The sequence below is a fragment of the Mustelus asterias genome, unplaced genomic scaffold (genome assembly GCF_964213995.1).
Source record: "Mustelus asterias unplaced genomic scaffold, sMusAst1.hap1.1 HAP1_SCAFFOLD_210, whole genome shotgun sequence".
NCBI classification, from domain to species: domain Eukaryota; kingdom Metazoa; phylum Chordata; class Chondrichthyes; order Carcharhiniformes; family Triakidae; genus Mustelus; species Mustelus asterias.
The window spans coordinates 228,727-253,201 of NW_027590197.1; the positions used below are offsets into that span (position 1 = coordinate 228,727).

General features: G+C 45.2%; 3 protein-coding genes across 4 annotated transcripts in view; 1 reads left to right on the forward strand and 2 right to left on the reverse strand.

Annotated features, from left to right (window-relative positions):
- Positions 1-24,475, reverse strand: part of LOC144485689 (uncharacterized) — a 259,005-nt gene that overhangs the window by 174,842 nt on the left and 59,688 nt on the right. The gene's annotated exons all lie outside the window — the stretch shown is intronic.
- LOC144485681 (uncharacterized) lies at positions 3,541-6,505 on the reverse strand. The gene is made up of 3 exons (XM_078203792.1): positions 6,404-6,505; positions 5,599-5,696; positions 3,541-4,675 (listed from the first exon to the last, which is right to left on the reverse strand). The coding sequence occupies exon 3, from the start codon at positions 4,566-4,568 to the stop codon at positions 3,699-3,701; it is 870 nt and encodes a 289-aa protein (XP_078059918.1). The 5' UTR covers positions 4,569-4,675; positions 5,599-5,696; positions 6,404-6,505; the 3' UTR covers positions 3,541-3,698.
- On the forward strand, positions 6,236-23,381 carry LOC144485658 (uncharacterized). Its single transcript, XM_078203756.1, has 4 exons — positions 6,236-6,319; positions 11,428-11,733; positions 13,057-13,871; positions 22,427-23,381. The coding sequence occupies exons 1-4, from the start codon at positions 6,236-6,238 to the stop codon at positions 23,379-23,381; spliced, it is 2,160 nt and encodes a 719-aa protein (XP_078059882.1).

Consider the following 24,475-nt stretch of genomic DNA (forward strand, 5'->3'; position numbering starts at 1 on the left):
CAATGAACAGACGTTTCTCTCTCGGATCCACGATGGGTAAAAGGTGGGATGGTGGGAGCAATGGATTTGGTGGGTGGATAGAGATTCTCCAGAAACATGTTGTGTAAACTACAAATCCCAAATGAGAAGCTACTGAGTGGACACAAGGGGAATTATCCTGGTGACAAAGCTGGAGCAGGAGGAGAGAATGTTGTGAATTTCTATCCTGGATGGATTTCGAAAACTCCTTTGACGGGGTTAGAAGGGGAGGATTTACACACGGCAATCTCAAACTAAAGAAAGGTTCATCTCTACAGGGTGGCACAGTGGTTAGCACTGCTGCCTCACTGTCTGTGTGGAGTTTGCACATTCCACCTGTGACTTTAGGGGTTTTCTCCAGGTGCTCTGTTTTCGTCCCACAGTCAAAAGATGTGCAGGTTAGAGGATTAGCGGGGTAAACGTGTGCAGTTGCTGGCGGTGGGCCTGGGTAAGATGTTCTTTTGCAGAGTCAGTGCAGACTCGTTGGGCTGAATGGCCTCCTTCTACACTGTAGGGGATTCTATGATTCTTCGGATACAGGTCTTCAAATGGGATGGACAGGTAGATATGGACAGAATGTTTCCACTGTGATACACAGTAAATAGTAGTAAATCCAACCACTTACACCCAGGCACCAAATCCAGAGACCACTTCCACCATGACATCAAACTCAAGGACCACTTACAACGAGACACCAAATTTAAGCAGCAATAAAAGGACATCTAAGCAAGCAGCCAATGTCACAATAAAATAAAGCTGTTTACAAACTGCGGAGAACATGTTCTAAAAAAATACATTTCTTAAAGGCACACGAGCGTCACTTTCTTGAAAACATAAAGGGCGCAATCTTCCCCAACAAAAGTTCTATTTGTCAAAAGAGTCTGACGAGTTTGGCACTGCAATCTTCCCAAACTCTGTCAATTTCTTTAGCAATTGGGAGATTTGTGTCCATGGGGGAGCGGGTGGTGTAGAGCTTTTGCATGCCAGGGAAGCCATCAAAATCAACGATGACAATTGCAAAGATCAGAACATTTCAAAGGCTCTCACATGCAGTACGTGTGGTGGAGTTTTAATAAACAGGATTCCAAAAGGGTTAATTGAGCCAGAAAATAACAGATTTCTTCTGCAATATCGTTCTACAATGGGTGGTTCACAGGAACTCCAGATGTGTGTAAAGTGAAACACATTGACGAAGGGAAAGCGGTAGATGCGGTTTATATGGATTTCAGCAAGGCGTTCGATAAGGTCCCCCATGCAAGGCTTCTAGAAAAAGTGAGAGGGCATGGGATCCAAGGGGCTGCTGCCCTGTGGATCCAGAACTGGCTTGCCCAAAGGAGGCAGAGAGTGGGTATAGATGGGTCTTTTTCTAAATGGAGGTCGGTCACCAGTGGTGTGCCGCAGGGATCAGTTCTGGGACCCTTGCTGTTTGTCATTTTCATAAATGACTTGGATGAGGAAGTGGAGGGATGGGTTGGTAAGTTTGCCGACGACACGAAGGTTGGTGGGGTTGTGGATAGTCTGGAGGGATGTCAGACGTTACAGAGGGACATAGATAGGATGCAGGACTGGGCGGAGAAGTGGCAGATGGGCTTCAACCCAGATAAATGCGTAGTGGTCCATTTTGGCAGGTCAAATCGGATGAAGGAGTACAATATAAAGGGAAAGACTCTTAGTACTGTAAAGGATCAGAAGGACCTTGGGGTCCGGGTCCATAGGACTCTAAAATCGGCCCCGCATGTGGAGGAGGTGGTTAAGAAGGCGTATGGTGTGCTGGCCTTTATCAATCGAGGGATTGAGTTTAGCAGTCCGGGGATAATGATGCAGCTATATAAGACCCTCGTCAGACCCCACTTGGAGTACCGTGCTCAGTTCTGGTCGCCTCATTACAGGAAGGATGTGGAAAAGATTGAAAGGGTGCAGAGGAGATTTACAAGGATGTTGCCTGGATTGAGTGGCATGCCTTATGAGGATAGGCTGAGGGAGCTCGGTCTTTTCTCCTTGGAGAGACGTAGGATGAGAGGAGACCTAATAGAGGTATATAAGATGTTGAGAGGCATAGATAGGGTGGACTCTCAGAGGCTTTTTCCCAGGGTGGAAATGGCTGCTACGACAGGACACAGGTTTAAGGTGCTGGGGTGTAGGCACAGGGGAAATGTTAGGGGGAAGTTTTTCATACAGAGGGTGGTGGGTGAGTGGAATCGGCTGCCGTCAGTGGTGGCGGAGGCAAACTCAATAGGGTCTTTTAAGAGACTCCTGGATGAGTAGATGGGACTTAATAGGATGGAGTGTTATGATGGAGTGTTATAGGTAGGCCTAAAAGGTAGGGATATGTTCGGCACAACTTGTGGGCCGAAGGGCCTGTTTTGTGCTGTAGTTTTCTATGTTTTCTATTACAGTTCAATTTGTCACACCCAAAAGTAGAACACTCAAACAGAACAAGCTTGTGGTTTCTTTTCTTCTTCTCCTGTCTGAGAGAAGAAGCAAAAACCGTGTTAAATATTAATCTCTGAGCTCGATATCCAGGTCAAAGCTTCTGGTGTAAGATTTCTTATGAGTTTAGGGGCAGCCAGTGGCGAAGTAATATTGAACAAGTAATCCAGAAACCCAAAGTCATGTTCTGGGGACCTGGGTTCAAATCCCACCATGGCAGCTGGTGGAATTTGAATTCAATAACAAAAAAATCCAGAAATAAACTTTTAATGAAACCAATGCCGATTGTCATAAAAAAACTCTTGTCCTTTAGGAAAGGAAATCTGCCACCCTTACCCGGTATGTTCCATGTGTGACTCCAGATCCACAGCGATGTGGGTCTTTAAATGGTCCAGCAAGCCATTCAGTTCAAGGGCAATTAGGTTTGAGCAATGAGTATGGACAGAGTAAATAGTCAGAAACCCTTCCCACTCAAGAGAGCACCAAGAAGTAGGGCACAGATTCAAAGTATTTAGCAAAGGAGTAAGAGTGATGTGAGTAAAAATGTTTCACTCAGAGGTTGGTTGGAGTCTGGAACAAATTCACTGAGAAGGTCGTGGAGGCAGGTTCTATCAAGGTATTGAAAAGAAAATTCGATTGCTATCCGAAAAGAAAGAATGTGCAATGTTACGGGAATAAGGCAGGGAAGTAGGACTGGGTACAATGCCCTTTCAGAGACTCAGGACAGACTCAATGGGCTGAATGGTGTCCTTCTGCACTGTGAGGATTCTGTGTTTCTGTCAGCACAGACCCCACATCATCAGCATTGGAACTGAAACTCCCATCATTACATCAACACCAGAACCACGATGAATTTCAGAAAACTGGGAAATCTTCCAAAAGGCAATGACACCAACAGGTGGGTTTAACCAAGCACCCAATGTCTTCAATAGATTGATAGGATTGATGAAAGTTCAGAGTTTAATCCGGGAGAAGATGAATCAGAGAACAGAAATAATCTTGAGCAAGAAAAGGCCCAAATAATGGCACTGTCAAAAACAGGAGATCAATCATTCTCCTCTTATTATTGGAGAAATCCAAAACACTGTGTTTGAATCAAAGCTGATTTAATCAACATTTACAAACAACATCACTGCATACACCAGCTTTCATGCTTATTAATATCAGCAGCAACAAACTCCAACTGTCAGAATGAACATGGTTCAGTCCTGGATGCGATTAACAGCAGATTCTAAATCCAATCCCTTCAGTTACTTGTGAACTCGCTGGTGCCTCAGCAGTGTGGATGAACGACTGAATCTCTTTCCACACACTGAGCAAGGAAATGGCCTCTCCCCGGTGTGAACTCGCTGGTGTGTCAGCAGGGTGGACAACTGAGTGAATCCCTTCCCACACACTGAGCAGGTGAACGGCCTCTCCCCAGTGTGACTCCGCTGGTGATTAAGTAGGTTGGACATCCAAGTGAAGCCTTTCCCACAGAAAAAGCAGGTGAAGGGTCTCTCCCTGGTGTGAGTGAGTTGGTGCATCAGCAGATCCGTCTGGCTTTTAAAGTACTTCTCACAGTCAGGACATTTAAACAGCCTCTTATCAGTATGAACAAGTTGGTGTGTCAGTAGGTCGAATGAACGGGTAAATCCCTTCCCACACACGGAGCAGGGGAACAGTCTCTCCCCAGTGTGAGTGCGTTTATGGTTCAACAGATCATTTTTCCTTTTATAGTTTTTCTCACAGTCAGAACATTGGAAAGGTCTCTCCTCACTGTGGATTCGATGGTGTGACAGGAGGTGGGATGAGTTTGTGAAGTCTTTCCCACAGACGGAGCAGGTGAATGGTCTCTCCCCAGTGTGAACACGCCGGTGTCTTAGAAGGTGGGATGATTTAGTGAATTCTTTCTGACGCACAGAGCAAGTGAATGGCCTCTCCCCAGTGTGACTGCGGTGATGAATATGTAACTCAGATGGGCAATCAAATCCCTTCCCACAGTCTCCACATTTCCACGGTTTCTCCCCAGTGGGACAGCACTTGTGTTTTGACAGGTTTGATGAGCGACTGAAACCTCGTCCACACACAGAACATGTAAACACCTTCTCCCCATTGTGAACGGTGCTTTTTGATTCCATGTTCAGAAGTCGATGATGTTCAGGCCCTGATGATTTGGGTGTCTGTCAGATCCTGATGTGATGTTTGATCTGAGTTTCCCACCTACAAATCCTCCTCTTCCAATATGCTGTAAAATTAATTCAAAAAGGAGAAAAAAACAGTGATAAACACAAAGGTAGGTTGTGAAATTCAGCTGAATGAATCCGGTAATTTGTGGAGCCGGCACAAGGAAAAAGTGACTCCGGAAGCTGCTGGATTGTGATTAAAAACTCAAATGGTTTGCTAATGTCCTTCAATTCAGGAAACCTGCCACCCAGTCCAGATCTACACAAGAATTCAACCTTAATGGGAGGAGAAAGATAGAGATGAAACAGGGAGGGAATGAACGGTAAGGACTTTATACATCTACAACTGGCCAAGAACTTTGACAGAACCTGCCAAACCACAACCTTCACCAACTCAAAGGATGCAGGAAAACTATCACCTCCAAATGTCGCTTTCAATCTCAAAACAACTTGTAATCCTGAGGTAACCTGTAACCTCCTGCATTTAAGGGGCAATTTAGCCTGGTCAATCCACCTAACCTGCCCACCTTTGGGGTGTGGGAGGAAACCGGAGCACCTAAAGGAAACTCATGCAGTCACAGATATAACGTGCAAACTCCACACAGTCACCCAAAGCTGGAATTGAACCCGGGTCCCTGGTGCTGTGAAACAGCAGTGTTGACCACTGTGCCACCCTGTGCCACTGTACTATATTGCTCAGAAATAAGTTTTAGGATTTTGGCCGAGTGATTGTGAAGGCAGAGCAGTAAACTACCAAGTCACAATAGTGTGTGATTCTGAAGAGTAAATGCAGGTAGTGGGGTTTCCATGCACAAACTGCCCTAATCCATATTGGAGAAGAGGTTTGTAGTTTTGGAAGCTGCTGTCAAAGGAGTTTTAGCCAATTGCTGGTAATTCCAGTAATGTCCATGTTCCAGTTATTAATTTGAAAATTTTCTAAATGAAAATTTAATGAAAATCCCTGACAGAACTACTTTTTCCTTACTTGAAACACAGCTTTAAATGGTCCGTTTGTTTCTAGATTCAGTTCCATGAGCAACGCCTTCAACTAAACAAAATCAAAACACTGCAGCTGCTGGAAATCTGAAATGAAAAGAGAAAACGTTGGAAATACTCATCAGCATCTATAGAGACAGAAATAGAGTTAATGTTTGCAGTCACTGATGCTCCTCTAATAAAACACATACCAATAGCTGCTGTTTAATGGGGCCGTGGATCGCACAATCCCCTGTGCCCCAGAAACAGCTCTATCCATCACACACATTTCCCATTATGACACTTCTATGTCAAGAGGGCGAGCTGTTTAAAAGTCGTCAAGTTCCATTTTTGCGTGTTGATGTTCATTAAAGATACGGATCGACTTCCCCCTCATTATGTATCAATTTCAGATACTTTGGTCGAGAATTTCCATTCCCCTACTTCCTGGTGGATAATGGATGCCTTGAGCACTTCGATTACAGTACATTTGATTCCTAATTTTATTAACTGCACCCCATCCCTAATTTTCACATCGCAGCAGAAAAAGCTACTGTTCACAAATGAGGAGTTTCGATGGCGTGCGTTTTACCCACCATTCCTCGCGGTGGGGAATGTCCCCTATCCACAGCACGGGAGAGTTGTGCATGCGCAGTGAAGCAGTGTTTGACGCGTGCGTAGCGTGGACAATGGCAATGGAGAGGGACGTTCCTCTGTCTCATCAACAACCGGTAAGGATGCGGATACATGGAGGGAGGATTGGAACCAGCAGATGGACGGAGAGGGTTTCTAAATATCTGGTGAAGGTCTCAAACCTCTAATAGTAATCCGCAGGTCCCGTGTTTGCAGCTTCAGGTCTTTTTCCCGAGACGAGGCGAGGTTAACAGCCGCCATCTTGATTCAGCAGGGAGCGGAGCGCATGCGCTGGTGTCTTGGTGACGCAACAGAGAGTGGGTGGGGCTTAGGCATTTTCTGCTCCCAACCGGGTCCGAGTGACCGGAATGCAGAGCAAACTGAGCAACAGGTTTTAAACAGCTTCACCCACTCCCAGGCTGCAGCTAATGTTTGCAGCCGAGAGGAATCCATGGGCCATGTATATACTCCAGAAGTTGTTTATTCCTGTTTGGCGCAAGAGTGGTAAGGGAATTGTGGCCAAGCCATGGCTTACAAGGGAAATTAGAGATAGTATCAGATTCAAGGAAGAAGCATTCAAATCGGCAAGAAAAAGCAATAGGCCCGAGGATTGGGAGCAGCTTAAAATTCAGCAAAGGAAGGCCAAGGGATTGATTAAGAAGGGAAAAATGGAGTATGAAAGTAAGCGAGCAGGGAACACAAAAACTGACTGTAAAAGTTTCTATAGATATGTAAAGAGAAGAAGATTGACAAAGACAAATGTTAGAAATGGGAGAATTCATAACGGGGAATAAAGAAATGGCTGAGGGATTAAATTGGTACTTTGCTTCAGTCTTCACAAAGGAAGACGTGAATAATGTATCAGAAGTGCTGAGAGAAACATGTTTTAGTCAGGGGCTGAAGGAAATCAGCATCAGTTGAGAGGTTTTTGGGGAAATTGATGGGATTGAAGGTGGATAAATCTCCAGGTCCAGATAAACTTCATCCCAGAGTACTTAAGGAAGTGGTCCTGGAAATAGTAGATACGTTGGTGGTTATTTTCCCAAATTCTTTGGAATCGGTAATAGTTCCGACAGATTGGAGGGTAGCTAATGTAAACCCACTATTCAAAAAGGGAGGGAGAGAGAAAACAGGGAACTATAGACCAGTGAGCCTAACATTAGTACTGGGGAAGTTGCTGGTGTCTATTATCAAGGATTTCACAACTCGGCATTTGGAAGGCAGTGGTATAATCAGACAAAGACAGCATGGATTTACAAAAGGGAAATCATGCTTGACGAATCTATTGGAATTTTGTAAGGATGTAAGGAGTAGAGTTGACCGAGGAGAACCAGTGGATGTAGTTTATTTAGACTTTCAGAAGGCTTTCGACAAGGTCTCACATAACAGACTGCTATGTAAAGTTAAAGGACATGGGATTGCAGGTCATGTCTTGAGATGGATAGAAAGCTGGTTCGCAGATAAGAAGCGAAGAGTTGGCATAAATGAGTCTTTTTCTGATTGGCAGTCAGTGACTAGTGGGGTTTGGCAGGGATCTGTGCTTGGACCCCAACTCTTCACATTATATATTAATGATTTGGAAGAGGGAACGGAATGTATTATCTCCAAGTTTGCAGATAATACAAAGTTGGGTGGGAGGGTGAGCTGTGAGGAGGCTGCAGAGATGCTTTAGCGTGATTTGGACAGGCGGAGTGTGTGGGCATCTGCATGGCAGATGCAGTATAATGTGGATAGATGTGAGATTATCCACTTTGGTAGCAATAATAGGAAGACAGATTATTACTTGAATAGGTGTAAATTGAGGGAGGTGTATCCTCAACAAGATGTTTGATTCCTCGTGCATCACTCGCTGAAAGTAAGCGTGCAGGTACAGTAGGCAGTAAAGAATGCAAATGATATGTAGGCCTTCATAGCAAGAGGATTTGAGTATAGGGATAGGGATGTTTTGCTGCAGTTCTATAGGGCGTTGGTGAGGCCACACCTGGAGTATTGTGTACAGTTTTGGTGTCCTTATCTGAGGAAGGATGTCCTTGTTATAGAGGGAGTGCAGCGAAGGTTTACCAGGCTGATTCCTGGGATGGCAAGTCAGTCATATGAGGAGAAACTAAATCGGTTAGGATTATATTCACTGGAGTTTGGAAGAGTGGGATCTCATAGAAACTTAAAAATTCTAACAGGGTTAGATCGGGTAGATACAGAAAGAATGTTCCCAATGGTGGGGGGAGTCCAGAACTCGGGGTCATAGTTTGAGGATAAGGGGTAAACCTTTTAGAACTGAGGTGAGGAGAAATTTCTTCACCCAGAGAGTGATGAATGTGTGGAATTCACGGCCACAGAATATAGATCAAGGGATATGGGGGAACGGGAGTGGAGTGGGGTGGGGGGGTGGATTAGGATATTGAATTTGATGATCAACCATGACCATAATGAATGGCGGAGCAAGCTCGAAGGGCTGAATGACCTACTCCCACTTCTAGATTCTATGTTTCAGTGAGAGAAGTTGCCTGAAGCGGTGGCAAAATATTTGGTTACATTTCAGCCCCAGACTCCTCATGTTTACATAGAAACATACTAGAAAATAGAAGTGGGGAGGAGGCTATTCGGCCCTTCGAGCCTGCTCCGCCGTTCATTATGGTCACGGCTGATCATCAAATTCAATATTGTAATCCCGCCTCCCCCCCCACCCCCACCCCCCGGATCCCTTGATCCCCAAGAAATGTATCTAATTCCTTATGGAAATCAGACTCTACTTCTACTTTTGAGGAAGGGACTTCCAAAGATTCAAGACTCTCTGAATGAAAAAAATCTTCTCATCTCTGTCTTCAATGGGCTGCACTGTTTGTTAAACAGTGACCCCTGGATTCTCCCATAAGAGTAAACATCCTCTCCACATCCAAGACCTTTCAGAATCTTGAAGGTTTAAATTAAGTTGCCTCTTTTTTAAAGTTGAGCAGAAGCTAAACTTGAGCAGAGACAGTCTCTGGTGTTATTATATGGGACAGATTTACTTCTGGTCCTGTAATAAATGCATTTATTATTTCCAGTCTTGTAATATAGTCCTGTAGCTACGTTATATATTTCCAGTCATAGAGTCATTCCAGCACAGAAGGAGTCCATTGGATAACTCGAGTTCATACCGACTCTCTCAGTAATTTCATAGTTTTTCAGTTTTTTTGTGATTTTCACAGTGACTTCATTGCAGTGTTAATGTCAGCATCCTTGTGACACTAATTAATAAATTACCAAAACTAAACTATAAACTGTCTGCCGAGCAATTCTGTCCGTCTGGAGTGGGTCCCATTCTGTAACCCTGCAGCACCCATCCAATCTCATTTAGAAATTATTGATCCCCTCGGCTTGACTACCCCCACAGGCAGCAAGTTCAAGATCATCATCAATCGCAACCCCCTGTATCTTAACCAACTGGAGCCATCCGATCCATTAAATATATTTTTAGTTCAATCATAGCAGAGATATTTGTATCATCGATAGTCACAGGTGAGGTGCCTGAAGATTGGAGGGTGGCAAATGTTGAGCCTTTGTTTAAAAAGGGCTGCAGGGAAAAGCCGGGAACTGCAGGCCAGTGAGCCTCACATCTGTGGTGGGTAAGTTGTTGGAAGGTATTTTGAGAGACAGGATCTACAGGCATTTAGAGATGCAATGACTGATTAGGGACAGTCAGCATGGCTTTGTGAGTGGTGAAGAAGGCATTCAGCATGCTTGGTTTCATTGGTCAGAACATTGAATACAGGAGTTGGGACGACTTGTTGAAGTTGTACAAGACATTGGTAAGGCCACACTTGGAATGCTGTGTACAGTTCTGGTCACCCTATTATAGAAATGATATTATTAAACTAGAAAGAGTGCAGAAAAGAATTATTACGTTGCTACCAGGACTTGATGGTTTGAGTTATAAGGCTGGATAGACTGGGACTTTTTGTCTGGAGCATAGGAGGCTGAGGGGTGATCTTACCGAGGTCTATAAAATAATGAGGGGCATAGATCAGCTAGATAGTCAATATCTTTTCCCGAAGTAGGGGAGTCTAAAACTAGAGGGCATAGGTTTAAGGTGAGAGGGGCAATTTTTTCACACAGAGGGTGGTGAGTGTCTGGAACAAGCTGCCAGAGATAGTAGTAGAGGCGGGTACAATTTTGACTTTTAAAAAGCATTTAGACAGTTACATGGGTATGATGGGTTTAGAGGGATATGGGCCAAATGCGGGCAATTGGGACTAGCTTAAGGGTTTAAGAAAAAAGGCGGCATGCTGTAAACCTCTGTGACACTGTAGAGACTGTCTGGCAGCCTGCATGGAGATTTTCAGCTCTCTGTGTCCAGGACAGGAAGCAGTGAGCATGGATCTGTCAATCAGCCTCAATCAGCACCTTCAGGAGAATTGGGAGGGTGAATATTAGATACAGCAGAGTGAGAATGGAGGGAGAGTGTGTGGGATGGAGATTCACAGCTTTGGGGGAATGAGAGAGGAAAGAATGTTCCATAGAAACTAGAATTCTCTGTTCTGAATTTCGATCCTGTACTGACTGTGATGACTTTTGTAAACTCCTTTTACAGGATATCAGAAGGTGAGGGTTTACAGACAGAAATCTCAAACCAAACGTCACGTCAACATCTGACAGAGTCACTCAATTCAATGGGACCTGAATATCATCAGCCTTTGAATCTAGGAGAAATGTTTTTCTGTTCTGTCTGCTTCAGGAGATTTTAAATATCAGTGTGACTGGAAAAGCACCGAGACACACACACCCGGGTGAGAGTGTTCCAGTGCACTGAGTGTGGAAAACGCTTCAGTTGCACAGCCTGAAAAAACATCACAACATTCACAGTGGGGAGAGACTGTACCCGTGTTCTGTGTGTGGACGAGGCTTCAACTGATTGTCCGACCTGGAGAGTCACAAGGACACCTGCACCATGGAGAAACGGTGGAAATGTGGGGACTGTGGGAAGGGATTTAGATACCCTTCTCACCTGGAAACTCATCGACGCAGCCACACTGGGGAGAGACCGTTCACCTGTTCTCAGTGTGGGAATGGATTCAGTCGATTATCCACCCTGCAGACACACCAGAGAGTTCACAATGAGGAAAGGCCATTCATCTGCTTTCATTGTGGGAAGAGATTCACTCAGTCATCCAGCCTGCAGACACACCAGCGAGTTCACAATGAGGAGAGACCGTTCATCTGCTCTCAGTGTGGGAAGGGATTCAGTCAGTCATCCAGCCTGCGGACACACCAGCGAGTTCACACTAGGGAGAGGCCGTTCACCTGCTTTCAGTGTGGGAATGGGTTCACTCAGTTATCCCATCTGAAGACACACCAACGGTTTCACACTGGGGAGAGGCCGTTCACCTGCCCTCAGTGCGAGAAGGGATTTGCTCAGTTATCCACTCTTCAGACACACCAGCGAGTTCACACCAAGGAGAGACCGTTCACCTGCTCTCAGTGTGGGAAAGGATTCACTCAGTTATCCGACCTGCGGAGACACCAGCGAGTTCACATGTGATTCCAGGGGTTGGATTCTGCTGTTATTGTTTCTGCTCTCAATTACATCCAGGACTGCATTTTGTTCATTCTCACAGTTGGTCAATGGGGAGGGTCGGAGGGTTTCTTTCTGCTGGACTGGCCGGTCTCACCACTTTGCCTCCAGTGGCTGATAATCTTTTAACCTTGTTTTGAATATCTGGCTTTGGATTTCTCAAGGATCACAGAGTGAAAGGGTGTTTGGAAGTTTAAAGATATTTTGTTCACAATACTGTTTGGAAGGCTCGCAAAGCACGCAGAGGGAGTAGTGAGCATGAGGAACTGAAAGAGATTAGTATTCGTGAAAAAGTAGCACTGGAGAAATTAATGGAGTTGGAAGTGAATAAATCCCCAAAAAGCTGATGATCGACATCCCAGAGTGTTGGAAGAGGTGGCTGTGGAGATAGTGGATACATTGGTGGTCATCTTTCCAAATTCTATAGGTTGTGTCTTGCAGAGGTTGCTGTGGCAGGGTTGTGTGGTGTCATGGTCACTGTTCTCCTGAAGGCTGGGTAGTTTGCTGCGGACAATGGTCTGTTTGAGGTTGTGCGGTTGTTTGAAGGCAAGAAGTGGGGGTGTGGGGATGGCCTTGGCGAGATGTTTGTCTTCATCAATGACATGTCATTGATCAGAACTGAATCCAGACAGAGGGAGGGAGGGAGAAAACTGGGAATGGAGGAAAAGAATGTTGGAGATGATGAGATGGGTTTGGATTTCAGCCCAGGGAGGAGGGAGAGTGTGTGGGACGGGGATTTACAGGTTTGGGGGAACAAGCGGAAAAAATGTTCCAGAGAAACTAGAATTGTCTGTTCAGAATTTCTATCCTGGACTGACAGTAGTTTTGTTATCTTCTTTTGCAGGATATTTGAAGGGGAAGATTTACAGACTGGAAACTCAAATCAAATTTCATACGAATATTTTACAATCATTCGATTTATCAGCACCTAAACTCAATTAGCCTTTGAATGTGGAAGGAAAAATGTTTGTTCTGCCTGTGGGAAAATATTTCAAACATCAGTGTGACTGGAGAAGCATCGAGACACATGCACACACTGGAGTGAGACTGTTCCAGTGAACTGACTGTGGAAAGAGCTTTACCCAGTTACGCAGCCTGAAAAACATCACACCATTCACTGTCGGGTGAAACCACACACGTGTTCTGTGTGGACAAGGATTTAACAGATCATCCAACCTGGAGCGACACAAAGACACCAGCACCATGGAGAAACTGTGGAAATGTGAAGATTGTGGAAAAGTTTGTAAAACCCCATCTCAGCTGGAAATTCATCGACGCAGTCACACTGGGGAGAGACCATTCATCTGCTGTATGTGTGGTAAAGGATTCGCTCAGTCATTTAGCCTGGTGTCACACCAGCGAGTTCACACTGAGGACAGACCGTTTAAATGCTCTGACTGTGGGAACAGTTTTAAGAGTTCTGAGGGTTTAATTCACCATCAACGGGTTCACACTGGCGAGAGACCATTCAATTGCTCTCAATGTGGGAAGAACTTCAGGCAAGTATCTCACCTCACTGAACACCTACGTGTTCACACTGGGGAGAAACCCTTCACCTGCTCCATGTGTGGGAAGGGATTCACTTGTGCTTCCCACCTCACTGAACACAAGCGTGTTCACACTGGGGAGAGACCATTCAGCTGCTCTCAGTGTGGGAAACATTTCAGGCAGTATTCCACCCTCACTGAACACAAGCGTGTTCACACTGGGGAGAGACCGTTTGTTTGCTCCTTTTGTGGGAAAGGATTTGTTAAATCATCCCATCTTCTTAGACACCAGCGCATCCACACTGGAGAGAGACCATTCACCTGCGCTGAGTGTGGGAAGGGATTCACTACAACATCTCACCTCAGTGAACACCAGAGTCTTCACACTGGGGAGAAACCTTTCACCTGCTCCCTGTGTGGCAAGGGATTCACATGTTTATCCTACCTCAGAAGACACAAAATTGTTCACTCCGATGAGAGACCCTGTAAATGTTCTGACTGTGGGAAGAGGTTTAAAAGCAGAAATGAACTGATGAAACACCAGCCTCTTCACACAGGGGAGAGGCCGTTTGCTTGCTCTGTGTGTGGGAAGGGATTCACTCAGTCATCACAGCTCAGCAACCATCAGCTTGTTCATACTGATAAGAGACTGTTTAAATGCTCTGACTGTGGAAAGAGCTTTAAAAGTGCAGGGAATCTGCAGAGACACCAAACCACTCCCACTGAGAGGGGCTGTTCAGCTGCTCTTCATCTGGGAACTGATTTACTACTTCATCCCAAATCACTGATCACCTGAGGGTTCACACTGGTGGGAGGCCATTCCTCTGATTTGAGTGTGGGAAGGGATTCACTGTCATCCAGCCTGCTAAAACACCGGTGCACTCCCACTGAGGGAGCATGTTCACCTGCTCCGTGTGTGACAGGGGATTCAATCAGTTCAGCAGCTTTATTTCACATCAACTTGTTCAGACCGAAAAATAAATGGTTTTGATGTTCTGATTGTGACGAGATTTAAAAGTGCAATGGATCTGCTGCAACACAAGCACAACACTGAGCAGAGGCAGTTTACCTGCTCCATGTGTGGGAAGGGATTCACTCAGTCATTGTATCTCAGTAAATATCAACTTGTTCACAATGAGAAGAGACTGTTTAAATGCTTGGACTGTGAGAAGAGGTTTAAAAGCTCCCTCCCTAACAGCACCGTGTACCTGTACCACAGGGATTGCAGTGATTGAAGAAGGCAGCTCACCACCACCTTCACAGAGTAATGAGGAAGGGGCAATAAATGCTGGCCTGAGCATTTGAAAAATGGAAAGAAGTCATCGGTGATTTTTCACTCAGTTATTAAGAAGCAACAGTTTAGATATGATACATAAAAGACATAAAACCTGTAATAGGTAAGATCCCGGATGAAGGAAATACTGATCTCCGCTAATCGCTGGAGGTGATATTCTCCTCGGAAGGGTTTACTGATCCCGGATCAGGGGGATACTGATCTCCGTGTCTGGAGGTGATATTCTCCTCGGAATGGTTTACTGATCCCGGATCAGAAGGATGCCGATCTCCTGTCTCAGTCACCTTTAGCCACTTTGAAAAGCTCTTTGTTGTTTGAAGTGATTTCCCCACACAAAATTCCATTTATGTAGCTTATTTCTGTGGCGGCGGGGGAGGGGGGGGCGCGGGGTGGTGGTGTGGTGGCTCGTGTTGGTGTTTATGTCAATCATTTATTTAATTATCATTTGCAAGGGACAGATGTTCAGTGAATTCCCTGCTATTTCCATTCGAGTCAGAGAGGTTTACAGCATGGAAACAGGCCCTTTGGCCCAACTTGTTCATGTCGCCCCTTTTTTTAACCACAAAGCCAGTCCCAATTGCCCGCATTTGGCCCACATCCCTCTATATCCATCTTACCCATGTAACCACTTTTTAAAACACAAAATTGTACCCGCCTCTACTACTAATCTGGCAGCTTGTTCCAGATGCTTACCATCCTCTGTGAAAAAATTGCCCCTCTGGACCCTCTTGTATCTCTCCTCTCTCACTTTAAACCTATGCCCTCTAGTTTTAGACTCCCCTACCTTTGGGAAAAAATATCGACTATCGAGCTGATCTGTGCCCCTCATTATTTTATAGACCTCTATAAGATCACCCCTCAGCCTCCTTCGCTCCAGAGAAAAAAGTCACAGTTTATCCAGCCTCTCCTTATATCTCAAACCATCAAATCTCAGTAGCATCCTACTAAATCTTTTCTGCACTCTTCCTAGTTTAATAATATCCTTTCTATAATAGGGTGACCAGAACTGTACACAGTATTCCAAGTGTGGCCTTACCAATGTCTTATACAACTTCAATAAGATGTCTCAACTCCTGGATTCAATGTTCTGACCAATGAAACCAAGCATGCCGAATGCCTTCTTCACCACTCTGTCCACCTGTGACTCCACTTTCAAGGAGCTATGAACCTGTACCCCTAGATCTCTTTGTTCTATAACTCTCCCCAATGCCCAACCATTAACTGAGTAAGTCCTGCCCTGTTTTGATCTATCAAAATGCATCACTTCACATTTATCTAAATTAAACTCCATCTGCCATTCGTCAGCCCATTGGAAGTCTCTTCAGTCACTTTGTGGTTCATTGCTTGCTGCGACATCCTGTTTAACCTTTATGTAGTGAGTTTACATATTGGCCATGATCACCCCACCCTATCAAGCTTGTCTTGGCCATGATCACCCCATCCTATCAAGTTTGTCTTGTTTCAGATCTGTGCTAGAGACACGTTTTTGGCTGGGATAAACGGTCTACACTGTCTGAGAAATTCAACACATTTAACACTTATTAAGTGGCAATTGTTTCCTGATTTCCCCATCCTTATTCACTTCTTACAAATGATTTCTGATTAACTCAGTAATTCCTAAACTACGAGCTTGTTTTAATTTCTTGATTACATATCGTCGCTACTCGAATGATCAGAATCAGCAATACAAACCCTTGAGCTTCCAGCAAGACTAAATGTAAAATATGGTACAAGTACATTTTTCACTCAGTAATTAGAACATTTCACTTTTCTCAGCACAGCAGCTGGCAGCATTTTAGATTCAGTACCAATTGTTCACTTCTCTTCTAGCTGGGTCATCCAGACTGGAAACGTTGGCTCTATTCTCTCTCCACAGAAGCTATCAGACCTGCCGAGATTTTTCAGCATTGTCAGTTTTTGAATTTCTTGATATCAGCTGGTCCAGTGATTATTGGCACAGTATCGCGCTGTTTTTACACATTTTTCCTGGCTATTTTCAAGTGACACAGTGTTCCAGCTGTTGGGTTTATGTTGTACCATCAAGTAGGCTTCGCTTTTTGCTTCAATGACACGTCATCTCTGCTGAATGGATCTCAAACCAGTCTTTGTTGTGTGTGGGGTCATCTGGACTCGAAATGTCAGCTCTTTTCTCTCCTTACAGATGCTGCCAGGCTTGCTGACATTTTCCAGCATTTTCTCTTTTGGTTTGTTGTGTGTTCCACCTTACCAAATGTTGCTGCTGCTGTGTCAGAAATTATTGAACTCAGCGACTTTCCAGTTGCATCAATATCAATGTTGATTGTTAAAGTTTTAATTGATGTGTCTGTAAAATATTTCACTATTTTGTTCACTGTTCCTTGATAATTTCATTTCAGAATGGGAGTGTCACTGTGAAGAACGTGTTAATCAGTAATTGTCAGCAAGGATTAATCAGCACTTTCTAATTGGAGATGTTAATTAATGGACCCTTTTAAACATTGACTTCTGGATTTTGTATCAATTTAGGATTGAAGTAAAAGTTTATAATTTTATTGTAAACCAGTTCCTGAATTCTTGAATTTAGGAGAAAGATCACAAAATGTGTGTTTAAAAAGGGACATTGCAGCCCCGAAAATCAGTAACATCTCCAGAATATTAAACTCCAGCCATAGAGTTTGTTAACATCAGCAAAATCAAACCAGATATTGTCAGATTATCAATCCTGAATGTGATAAACAGCAGCAATAACAACAGCAGAATCCAATCCCTTCAGTCACTTGTGAACTCGCTGATGTCTCCACTCTTTAGCTGCCTCAGTGAATCCCTTCCCCCACACACACAGCAGATAAATGGCCTATCCCCGGTATGAATTCACTGGTGTATCATCAAGTTGGAGACTTTGTAAATCCCTTCCCACATATAGAGCAGATAACTGACCTCTCCCCAGTGTGACCTCGCTGGTGTTCAATGAGGTTGGATGAAGATCTGAAATTCTTCCCACAGGAACTGCAGTTGAATGGCCTCTCCTGAGTGTGAACTTCCTGGTGGTATTGGAGGCTGGATAACTGGGCAAATTCCACCCCACACACGGAGCAGGTGTACACCTTCTCCCTGGTGTGAATTTGCTGGTGCGCAGTGATGTTGGCTGAGGACCTGAACCTCTTTCCACAGTGAATGCAGATAAATGGCTTCTCCTCAGTGTGAATAAGTTGGTGTGTCAGCAGGTGGGATGAATTGGTGAATCCTTTCCCACACTCGGAGCAGATGAATGGTCTCTCCTGAGTGAACTTGCTGGTGTAATGTGAGGCCGGCTAATTGAGTGAATCCCTTCCCACATACAGAGCAGGTGAACAGCTTCTCCCCAGTGTGAATGCGTTGGTGATTTCTCAGCAGGGATGGGGAATAGAATCCTTTACCACAGTCCTCACATTTCCACGATTTCTCCAATGTGGCTGCATCAGTGGATTTCCAGATGGGATGGATAATTGAATCCTTTACCACAATCCTCACATTTCCAAGGTTTCTCCACACAGCCAGAGCTCTTCTGTCTCTCCAGGTTGGACAGTCAGCGCTGTTCACATACAGAATAGTTTACTATTGAGTCCCCCGCTGTCACTGGCACAATGTTTTTTTTTCAGGTTGTGAAACTAATCAAAACTCACTTCACTGCAACACCCAGGTGTATATCTCGGTGCTTTTTCTAATCACACTGATGTTTGGAAAGTTTTTCCACAGATTGAATCTGGAAAATGAAGTTTTTCTCCATCCTAAGGCTGATGATATTCAGATCCTGATGAATAATATGAGGGTATCAGATCTTGATGTGATGTTTGATTTGAATTTCCTGTCTGCAAATGTTCTCCTTTTAATATCCTGTAAAAGGAATTTTAAAATGTAACCAGTGTCAGTCCAGTATGAAGAACATAGAACAGTACAGCACAGAACAGGCCCTTCGGCCCACGATGTTGTGCCGAGCTTTATCTGAAACCAAGATCAAGCTATCCCACTCCCTATCATCCTGGTGTGCTCCATGTGCCTATCCAATAACCGCTTAAATGTTCCTAAAGTGTCTGACTCCACTATCACTGCAAGCAGTCCATTCCACACCCCTACCACTCTCTGCGTAAAGAACCTACCTCTGATATCCTTCCTATATCTCCCACCATGAACCCTATAGTTATGCCCCCTTGTAATAACTCCATCCACCCGAGGAAATAGTCTTTGAACGTTCACTCTATCTATCCCCTTCATCATTTTATAAACCTCTATTAAGTCTCCCCTCAGCTTCCTCCGCTCCAGAGAGGACAGCCCTAGCTCCCTCAACCTTTGCTCATAAGATCTACCCTCCAAACCAGGCAGCATCCTGGTAAATCTCCTCTGCATTCTTTCCAGTGCTTCCACATCCTTCTTATAGTGAGGTGACCAGAACTGCACACAATATTCCAAATGTGGTCTCACCAAGGTCCTGTACAGTTGCAGCATAACCCCACGGCTCTTAAACTCCAACCCCCTGTTAATAAAAGCTAACACACTATAGGCCTTCTTCACAGCTCGATCCACTTGAGTGGCAACCTTTAGAGATCTGTGGATATGGACCCCAAGATCTCTCTATTCCTCCACAGTCTTCAGAACCCTACCTTTGACCCTGTAATCCACATTTAAATTAGTCCTACCAAAATGAATCACCTCACATTTATCAGGGTTAAACTCCATTTGCCATTTTTCAGCCCAGCTTTGCATCCTATCTATGTCTCTTTGCAGCCTACAACAGCCCCCCACCTCATCCATTACTCCACCAATCTTGGTGTCATCAGCAAATTTACTGATCCACCCTTCAGCCCCCTCCTCTAAGTCATTAATAAAAATCACAAAGAGCAGAGGACCAAGCACTGATCCCTGTGGCACTCCGCTAGCAACCTGCCTCCAGTCCGAAAATCTTCCATCCACCACCACCCTCTGTCTTCGATCAGATATGATGTGGGCTATCCAATTGGCCAACTATTAAGATGCAGAACAGACAATTCTAGCTTCTCTGGAACATGTTTCTGTCTGTTGTTCCCCCATAATCAGTAAATGCCCATCCCACACTCCCTGGGCTGAAATCGAAATAAAGTTATGGATAATTATTTCTGTAAGCTTTTGACAAATTTGGTATCGACTGATGTCCACAGAGATGTGCAGGTTAGGTGGATTGGCCATGCTAAATTGCCCTTTGGTGTTGGGGGAGGGGGTGGGGGCTAGCAAGGTGAATGCATGGGGTTGTGGGGATGGGGCCTGGGTGCAGACTCGATGGGCCAAATGGCCTCCTTCTGCACTGTAGGGATTTTATGATTCCAGAGTAACAGACCTTGTGTCCAGAACTGACTGCCTGGAGATTTTCTTAGAGGAGTCAAACCGCCTGGTTATTGATCCCTCTCACAAGAGGAAAGGTTTCCTGCAAAACATGTCCCTCAGAATTGGTAAACTTCAGTCAGGTTCTCCCGCCCCCCCAATGCTGAGAATCCAGATTGCACTAAACACGCGCACGCCCCCCGACATTGACCTCTCCCGGGTACCTCACAATAAGAAGTTTAACAACACCAGGTTAAAGTCCAACAGGTTTATTTGGTAGCAAAAGCCACACCTGGAGATTTTGCTACCAAATAAACCTGTTGGACTTTAACCTGGTGTTGTTAAACTTCTTACCGTGTTTACCCCAGTCCAACGCCGGCATCTCCACATCATGACTACCTCACAATGCCCGGGGAGTGATTGACAGCAGCTTGGGACCGATAGGGAGAGAGGGCGGGGTTGGAGGACCGATCGGAGCGGCTGGTCCTCCAACCAATCAGAGTGAATGAGGGGGCGGGGCTTGGCTGTGAGTGAAGCATGCGCAGTCTAGTTAATGGCGACGAAGACAAGCTTTTGTTCTTTGGATCTGCCATCCGTAACCGAGAGAATGGCGAGACGAAGGGAACCACGGATCAGGTGAGTGACTGGATACGTAACGTAAACACGTTACACAAACCGCAAATGCGGAAAAAATATCCCACCGTTTCCCGTGAACCGTTGCCTCCTCCCTGCAGCAGGGGCCGCAGCTTTCTCACAGAGCTGGGTTTCGCGGCCGCTATCTTTATCCAGGCATTAGCAGCAGAGCGCATGCGCGGCTCCATCTTTGTTCGGGGCAGTAGCAGCAGAATGTGTGTATCGCCGCCACCTTTGTTGGGGGCAACAATTTTGATTATCTCCAAGTGAGAATCTCCATCAACCTGTTTCACTCTGTCACTCCCAGTTTCTTACTGATGAGGCAGAACAATGATATATATCCAGGGCAGTCACCATTATTTGTATTTATATTGTGCATGAATAGAATTAAACTTTTAAACACATTTCAGAGAAATGTTATGAAATAACAATTGACATTGAGCCACATGACGAGATATTAGGTTTTAAGGAGAATCTTAACTGAGAAAAATAGGGTGGCGAATCAGAGAGGTTTAAGGAGGAAATTCCAGAGCTTCTGAAATAGGCAAAATCAGTAATGATGGAACGATTAAAATCGGGACTGCTCAAGTGGTCAAAATTAGATGAGTGCTGAGATCTCAGAGGATATGTGCCTGGAGGAGATTACAGAGATTGGGATGATTGCTACCATGGAGGAAAACAAGGATAAGAAATTTACAATCTTGGTGCATCTTAAAATTAAGCATTGTAGATCAGTGAGCATTTGTTTGTAGATCAGCATTCGTCAATATATGTGCCATGGGTAGCACAGTGGTTAGCACTGCTGCCTCACAGCGCCAGGGACCTGGGTTTGATTCCCGGCTTGGGTCACTGTCTGTCTGCGTGGAGCTTGCATGTTCTCCCCGTGCCTGCGTGGGTTTCCTCCGGGTGCTCAGGTTTCCTCCCACAGTCTGAAAGACGTGTTGGTTGACTACCCAAACAGGCGCCGGAGTGTGGCGACGAGGGGAATTTCACAGTAACTTCATTGTAATGTAAATGAAAGCCTTACTTGTGACGAATAAATAAACTTGAGCTTTAACTTTAATATTTAAATGGGGGACATTTCTGCTCATCCAGCCTTGGATGTCAGACAAGTTCGGATGCTATGTAGCTTGGAGGGGAACTTGCAGGTGATGGTGTCCACATACTCTTGCTGCCCTGGTCCATCCAGGTGGTGGAGGTTGAGGGCTTAGGAGATTGTGGTTCAGTTCTAGGTCTATAGAATGCCTCCCATTTGCCCCTGTCTCTTGCTACTTTCTCTCTGTCTCTCTCTCTGTCTCTCTTGTAACGTAGATTTCTCTGGCCCAGGGTGCTACATCATTCAATATGATGATGACATGTGGTTGAAAGGCAGATCAGCTTCGACAGGCTGAATGGCCTCCTCCTGCTCCTATTTCTTGTGTTCTTGCAGAGAACTTGTAGACTCAGAGAACTTGTGTTCTTGTAGACTCAGACCAGAGGCAGGCTTTCTTCCCTGAAGGACAGTAGTGAGCATTTCACTTCTGACAAAGGACCAAACAGGTTTCATGGTCACTTTTTCCTTGTGCCAACCCCATAAATGACCAGATTCATTCAGCTCAATTTCACAACCTGCCTTTTGTGAGTTCTTTCTCATCCCCTTTTTTCTGTTTAAAATCAATTTCAGATTATCTGAAGTGGAGGATTTCCAATCAGAAAACTCAAACCAAACATCCCATCAGGATCAGATGGAGTCACCCAATTTATTGTCAGCTGAATATTTGTGAATTTTGAACATGGAAGGAAAAAGCACTGTTCACAGTGGGGAGAAACGGTGGGAATGTGGGGAGGGATTCAGTTCCCCATCGGAACTGGAAACTCATCAGCCCAGACACACCAGGGAGAGGTCATTCACTTGCTCCAAGTGTGGGAAGGGATTCTCTCGCTCATCCAGCCTGCTGCAACACCAGCGAGTTCACACTGGAGAGAGACCTTTCAATTGTTCCAACTGTGGGAAGGGATTCGCTCAGTCAGGCAACCTGCTGAGACACCAGCGAGTTCACACTGGGAAGAGACCATTCACTTGCTCAGAGTGTGGGAAAGGATTCGCTCGGTCCTCTGACTTGATGGTGCACCAGCGAGTTCACACTGACGAGAGACCATTTAAATGTCCAGACTGTGGGAAGTGCTATAAAAGTTCCCGGGACCTGATACTCCATCAACGTGCTCACAGTGACGAGAGGCCATTCAGATGCTCTCATTGTGGGACTGGGTTCAAACAATCATCTCAACTCACTGAGCACCAGCGTACTCACACCGGGGAGAGGCCATTCACCTGCTCTGTGTGTGGGAATGGGTTCAGTCGGTCATCTAACCTGCAGACACACCAGCGAATTCACACTGGGGAGAGACCTTTCACCTGTTCTGAGTGTGGGAAGGGATTCACTCAATTATCCACTCTGCTGAATCACCAGAGTGTTCACAATGAGAAGAGACCATTTCAATGTCCAGACTGCAGGAAGTGCTACAAAAGTTCCCGGCAACTGCTCCACCATCAACGAGTTCACACTGAGGAGAGACCTTTTAAATGCCCAGACTGTGAGAAATGCTTTAAAAGTTCTGGGGAACTGATGCGCCATCAACGTGTTCACACTGACGAGAAACCATTCAGGTGCTCTCACTGTGACGCTGGGTTCAAGACATCATCTGACCTCACTGTACATCAGCGAGTTCACACTGGGGAGAAACCATTCACCTGCTCCCAGTGTGGGAAGGGATTCACTCAGTCATCCTCCCTGCTGACACACCAGCGAGTTCACACCAGGGAAAGGCCGTTCACCTGCCCCAAGTGTGGGAAGAGATTCGCTCAGTCATCCAACCTTCTGAGACACCAGCGAATTCACAAATAATTTCAATAAATTAGCTTTGTGTTAACAGTGTTTAATCTTTTAACACCTTTAACATATGTTATTTCCTTTTGAAGGGTTCTCACGCTCCCCTGTCTCTTCCAACCTCACCTCCAAGTGTGAGGAGCTCATGGAGCTTCTTTGTGAGATTGGGACAATCTGATCAGCTGCCTCTGCTGCTTCCCTCCCTTCCACAAGCTCACCGGGACAAACCGTGTCTAAAGTTCCATCTTGCTCAAGCCCAGAACCTACAGCTTTCTCCAGTTTCTCTCCTATCTCCCTTCATGCCCTCTGCATCTTGTCCATGAGACCCACCTTGTGCTCCATCAATCCTATTCTCACTAAACTGCTGATCATCCAACTTCCCCACATTAGGTGATATTGTTGACAGTTCTCTCTTTTCTCTCATACTGTCTCTCTCACTTTCAAATCCACTGTCATCACCAATCCTAAAAAAACACTCAATCCCAAGTCTTTGCCAACTGCTACCCCATCTCCAACCTCTCTTTCCTCTCCAAAGGCCCTGCACTAGGTGTCCCCCAAGTGTTTATCCTTTGCCCCTCCTGTTTCTCATCTACATGCCGCCACTGGGTGACATAATACAGATAGATTGTTGCCTATCTTCTTCCTACTCAGCTTCTCTGAGCTGTGAACCGGGCAGCTGAAAGCTGATACTTATTAACTTTTTCTGGACACAGCCCCTTGTACATGATCAATGGTGTTCCTGAACTCTGGTTCGCATGATCAGTCTCTGATTGATTTAATTCCATCTACAGGTCCAGGCAGAGGGCGATCGAAAGGGTCTTCAACCTGACTGTCTGCCCCCTCTACCACAGCTATATTCGTGGCCAGGTGTCCCTGGAAAGGGAGCATGCAGTGTCTGAGGGCACCACTGAAGCCTTCCATGCCCGCTGGGCACTGCAGGGACTGGGGTGTGTTATTGACCCCTTTAATCACATTTTAATTTGATGTTTTAAGTTTCCTTTCCGCTTTGTTTTTTGTTTTGGGCGGTTCCCCTCCTTTTAGGGAGCTGCCCCTTTTTGAGTTGTCCCGAAGTTAAGTTGATTTTGTTTATTTGGTTGGACACAAAAAAGATG